The 6,000-nt window shown below is 50.4% G+C and overlaps 1 protein-coding gene across 1 annotated transcript in view; it reads left to right on the top strand.

Moving 5' to 3' along the window:
* Positions 1-538: 538 nt before the first annotated feature.
* The window catches only part of SNX18 (sorting nexin 18), a 28,800-nt gene continuing 23,338 nt past the window's right edge, over positions 539-6,000 (top strand). The window contains exon 1 of the mRNA XM_080804590.1: positions 539-2,265. Coding sequence (XP_080660716.1) covers positions 645-2,265 — 1,621 coding nt within the window. The 5' untranslated portion in view covers positions 539-644. The remainder of the gene's footprint in view (positions 2,266-6,000) is intronic.

Genomic DNA, 6,000 nt, shown 5'->3' with positions numbered 1-6,000 from the left:
CAGAAGGTTCCAGCGGGTGGAAGATGAAAAGGAGCGGACAGCGCCGGGCACAGGCATCTTGTTTTTCTTCTTGGTGCTGTCGCTAATATTCACTGAAAATCCTTCATTAGATGTGTGGCTAAATTATTCTAGAAGCACTCACTGAGCGCTCAGAGTAGGAACGTCTGTCAGGAATGCGACTATTAATTTACTTTCTAGGATACGTTTTTTTAATCTAAGAGCCCAAACAATTCCCACACAAGGTTTCTGAGTGGAAACCTTCACCGGGCGCCTGACGGCGCGGCGCCGGCCTGGAGGGGGCAGTGGCGGCCGCAGAGTGGGCCCTGCCGGCGGGTGCGGCGGCTCGGCCATCGCTTACTCTCGCCTGGCGCGCGGCTCTCGGCCGTGGATTAGCGCAGCTGGGTACGTGGGAGGCCGCGGGCCCCGCCCCCAGCCGGCGGCGGCGGCGGCGGCCCAGCAAGGCAGTCGGCGCTGCGAGCTGAGCGGCGCGGAGGGCGCGACCGGCGGGCGGGGGCGCGGGGCTGCGCGCTGTCTTTTGGGCTCCGTTCCGCGCGCCGGGGCGCGGGCGACACCGCGGACCCCTCGGGCGGGCCCCGGGCTCGCGGCATAGGGAGTCGGGGGCCGCCCGCCGGGGCCCCGGGACCATGGCGCTGCGCGCCCGGGCGCTGTACGACTTTAGGTCGGAGAACCCGGGTGAGATCTCGCTGCGGGAACACGAGGTGCTGAGCCTGTGCAGCGAACAGGACATCGAGGGCTGGCTCGAGGGGGTCAATAGCCGCGGCGACCGTGGCCTCTTCCCGGCCTCGTACGTGCAGGTGATCCGCGCCCCGGAGCCCGGCCCGGCGGGCGACGGCGGCCCGGGAGCCCCGGCTCGCTACGCCAACGTCCCGCCTGGCGGCTTCGAGCCTCTGCCCGCCGCGCCGCCCGCCTCCTTCAAGCCGCCGCCCGACGCCTTCCAGCCGCTGCTGCAACCGCAGCAGGCGCCGCCGCCGAGCACCTTCCAGCCGCCGGCCGCGGGCTTCCCGTACAGCGGGGGCGCCCTGCAGCCGTCGCCTCAGCAGCTCTACGGCGGCGGCTACCAGGCCAGCCAGGGCAGCGACGATGACTGGGACGACGAGTGGGACGACAGCTCCACGGTAGCCGACGAGCCGGGCGCGCTGGGCAGCGGCGCGTACCCGGACCTCGACGGCTCATCGTCCGCGGGCGGCGCGGCCAGCCGCTACCGTCTGTCCACGCGCTCCGACCTGTCGCTGGGCTCCCGCGGCGGCTCGGCGCCCCCGCAGCACCATCCGTCGGGGGCCAAGAGCTCGGCCACTGTAAGCCGCAACCTCAACCGCTTCTCCACCTTCGTCAAGTCAGGCGGCGAGGCCTTCGTGCTGGGCGAAGCGTCTGGCTTCGTGAAGGATGGGGACAAGCTGTGCGTGGTGCTGGGGCCCTATGGTCCCGAATGGCAGGAGAACCCTTACCCCTTCCAGTGCACCATCGACGATCCCACCAAACAGACCAAGTTTAAGGGCATGAAGAGCTACATTTCCTACAAACTGGTCCCCACGCACACGCAGGTGCCGGTACACCGGCGCTACAAACACTTCGACTGGCTGTACGCGCGCCTGGCCGAGAAGTTCCCCGTCATCTCGGTGCCGCACCTGCCCGAGAAGCAGGCCACCGGCCGCTTCGAGGAGGACTTCATCTCCAAGCGCAGGAAGGGCCTGATCTGGTGGATGAACCACATGGCCAGCCACCCGGTGCTGGCGCAGTGCGATGTTTTCCAGCACTTTCTGACCTGTCCCAGCAGCACGGACGAGAAGGCCTGGAAACAGGGCAAGCGGAAGGCTGAGAAAGACGAGATGGTGGGCGCCAACTTCTTCCTGACTCTGAGCACGCCCCCCGCCGCTGCCCTCGACCTGCAGGAGGTGGAGAGCAAGATTGACGGCTTCAAGTGCTTCACCAAGAAGATGGACGACAGCGCGCTGCAGCTCAACCACACGGCCAACGAGTTCGCGCGCAAGCAGGTGACAGGCTTCAAGAAGGAGTATCAGAAGGTGGGCCAGTCCTTCCGCGGCCTCAGTCAGGCCTTCGAGCTGGACCAGCAGGCCTTCTCCGCCGGCCTGAACCAGGCCATCGCCTTCACCGGAGATGCCTACGACGCCATCGGCGAGCTCTTTGCCGAGCAGCCCAGGCAGGACCTGGACCCGGTCATGGACCTGTTAGCGCTGTATCAGGGGCACCTGGCCAACTTCCCCGACATCATTCACGTTCAGAAAGGTAAAGCCTGGCCGTTAGTGCAGATGGTCTGGAATATATTGTTGAGGCTGAAAGGGATGATTTGGACAGAGATACCCTAATCTGTTTCAGACTGTTGTCCTACAGGTTGGGAATCAAACAGGGATGTGGACAGCTGGCCTCTTTTTCTGAGTGTATGATGGATTGTGGGCAGATAGCTGCCTCCTTAAAGTATTTCCAGACAGGGAGTGGGTACTCTTCAGAGAAAGTTCTGAGAGTACTTCTTATGACGGTGCTATCATTTTAGAGTTTGAATAGTTGGGTAATGAGCTTCTGGGATCTGTAATCTTGTGCCTAGGGTAGAATTAGAAGAGGACCCAAACCCTGTTAGGCATCCATTTGAACACTGTGGGGTGACTTAGTGATGGGTTTCAGGAAGCACGGAAATAATGGGGAAGGATGGATATCTGCAAATAAAGGTCGGGTATCTGCAAGGTAAGGTAAGTCCTATTTCTGCCTTCCACACCTCTCAGGCCCTGGCTTGGTGGAGAAATTAGAATCACTTCTCTGAGGTTCTAGCCAGGGCAGTTTAAGAATGTCCCGGGTAGGCTTCTTGCTTGCAGCCTTTGTCGAATGAGGTGAGTGGCTCACTCTCACTGCAGAAAGTTTGAAGAAAATTAATCCCTTTAAGTTCAATCATTTTGAGTTTGGAGTCCGTTAACTAAATTCAAAGAGTATTATTTAGGAAAATGATGTGGGAAACTACAAAGAATGCACAGAATGTGAATATCATGTCTGAGGGCGGTGCTTCTGTATTCCAGTGAATGAGCTGCCCAACTGTCAGAGCTTGTTTCAGTAGTAGTTGTTAGTGTCTCTAACTTTTGTTAAAGCGCTAATTTGGAGGTTTTTTTTTTCTCTTAGAAAATGAATTAGAGCAGTAAAGCCTGGAGTGAGAGAACCGGGAGGTGTTGGAGTTAGGGAGGTGGTCTTGCCTTGTGAATGTCCTGTTCAGTGTGGGTGTGGGAGGTGGGAGTTATCTAGTCTAACTTCCTGTGATGGTGGAAACCTTTTTGGATCACAAAGAGGTTTGTGATCCAAAGTTTGGCCTTCAATAAGGAGGTGCTCACTGCCTTTCTAGGTGGGCCAGTCCAATTATGAACAACCCTGATCTTTGATATATTCTTCCTTGCACTGAACTAAAATTTGCCTCTCTTGTTTGTCTTTCTCTTCGCTGGAACCACACAAAGTAAGTCTATTCCTCATCCACATGTTAGTCCTTTCCACTTTTGGAGACAGCAGTTTTGCTTCCTTCCTTTCTCTCTGCTGTTCTCCTCCCACTTCCAGGTGCTGGACTAGTATTACCAAGGGGGGGATCCTTCCAAAGCCTTGAGTGTGTTGTTGGCCCTGCTACAATGCAGCATCCTGAAGCATCTGCGGTACTAATTTTGGTAGAAAGTAGTAACTTTCTTGGCAATTTACATTTTGTAAATGCAGTCTGAGATGGAATTCTGATGTTTGAGCAAGGGTACTGAACCTGCAGCTGCATTCCTCATGCCTTATTGTGTGTAAATTGCTGTGCCTCTTTGACTTTTTTGGCTGGTGCCGGTGGGTGAGACTGACTCTTTGAGCCTTTAATACAAGACCTTATATTTAAATACCATTGTGTTATATCAGCCTGGGCCCTGCTGCCTTTTTACATATTTTGTGAGTTTATGCAAATAGTTGGTAAATAGTTGAAAGGGTGGAGACAGGTACAGACATCTGCAAGCAGACGCATGTGACTGGCTGCTACTGGGCTGCTTCTGTTCATTCACTGACTTCACTGTCACTTAGACCACACACAGCCTTGTCAAGTGTCCTGCTTTTGGAACTATTGATTAGAAAAGGTATGGTGTTTGTTCTAAGGTCGATTTTGAGTTAAAGCAGTAGATTTTGTGGTTTATTAAACTGTGTAGTTTGCTTATTATTATTATTTTTTAAATCCTAGAACTAAAATTGTTTTCTATTTCTTGGGATTTGAAAAACTTCATTAAAGCCTGTATCATTTTATGTTGTTTAAACAGATTCAGGGGCACTAAACAAAATCTTTAGGAAGTTCAAAAAGAAAATCAGTTAATGTTAAGTATAGTTTTTTCTGCTGTAGCCTTAGTGTATAATGTACAGGGAATGTGTGTCCCTAGATGACATGTCTTTAGAATGAACTTGCCATTTTAAAGCTATAGTGTGCAATGCATAAGGCTGAAAGGATTTGCCTGCAACCAGTTATTATCAAGGATGCTAGTGTTGGAGATTTTTAGGACTACAGATGGAACAGATCTTGTAAGTTAAGCTAAAGCTTTTTGAACATGTTCTGAGTATTCAGAACTTGTGGTTGTAAAGAGCAGCTCCCCCCTCCCACCCCGACTTAACTACACAGTTGCTATTGGAATGAATCTTTTTTTGTCTGAGCACTTGGGGATTTTGTTGACAGGTTGTTTTTTTCCTCTAAGGTCTCAAAGTATAATCATATGAAAGATTTTACCATGACTTTTGAGAGGAAAGCAAAATGAAAAAAATGATAAAAAATCTATAAGCAGCTTAAGCTATCTTTTGTGTAAGTATTTGGTTCAAAGTTTACATTTCAATTTAGGGAGAAATGTAAAAATTCAAAATAATTATTTCAGCTCTTAACTTCTCATTATTTACAGGAAGAGAAAAAGCAGTTTCAGTACTTCTGCATTTTATGTGTTCTAATCATATGTTAGGTCCACATTCAGATGAGACAGAAATGATTAGATAGTGCTTTTTAATGACTAACACAGTTAAGGAGGGGAGCTAATTAAGTTTTTTTCCCCTTAATTCCTGGGGGAAAGAATAGGAACATTAGTCTCCTCTGAGCTTTTTTCTTATCTGGGAGATTGCTGTGGTCAGCTTTTCCAGTGTTCTAAACCTGTGCTGTTCAATGCTGGGTCTGTGAGCCGCATCTGACCACATGAATGTAAGTTAATTAAAATAAAATAATGTAATTCAGTTCCTTAATCACATTAGCTGTATTTCATGTGCTTTGTAGCTAGTGGCTACCAGGTTGGACAACAGATGCAGAAGAGTCCATTTCATCACTGCTGAAGGTTCTGCTGTAGTTCAACTGTCAGTCCTGTCAGATTTCTCCAACAGTTGACAATCTTTGCACATACTCTCCAGATAGTTTTCTTTTCACTTGGTCATCTCATGGCATCGCCTCCTTTCTACATGGGCTTAAGTAATAAAAACTGGGAGGGGAAGCAGGCCCTGCCAGACCCCTCTCTACAGAATGTCCCAGGCACTCACCCAGTGAGTAATATTTCTGCGGCGTGAGGGTGTTCATCTGCTTTGCATCCTGCCTTCATCATTTATTCAGAAAATACAGCTGGTTTCAGAAAGGTCGTCTGAGACTGGTGAGGAACCAGCTCCAGAACGAGGGTGGAAAACTCATGTGCCCTTAAATGTGGTCGACTGGCTTTTTTCTGACTATACTCAGTACTAAAACCATTGCTTAAGCTTAATAACGGTTTTAGTATAAGTACGTTCTGCAGAGGCAAAGAAAGCCATATGGTTTCTTTAGCTGAAAGAGAATGCTAGAATTTTTATTTTTTCATCATCTCATGGAGCCTTAGATAAACAGACCTATTTTGGTTAATGGAGTTGAGTGTAGGAAGAAGGCAGTTTGCTATAGTCTGAAGTATAGTAGATGGGAATTCAGAAGCTGTTTGAATTTTATTCATACTTTCCTCTGTCTTAACAGGAGTCCCTTAAATTCTT

This window comes from Martes martes (assembly GCF_963455335.1).
Source record: "Martes martes genome assembly, chromosome: 5".
In the NCBI taxonomy this organism is placed as follows: Eukaryota; Metazoa; Chordata; class Mammalia; order Carnivora; family Mustelidae; genus Martes; species Martes martes.
This window is presented reverse-complemented; position numbering and strand designations above follow the sequence as displayed.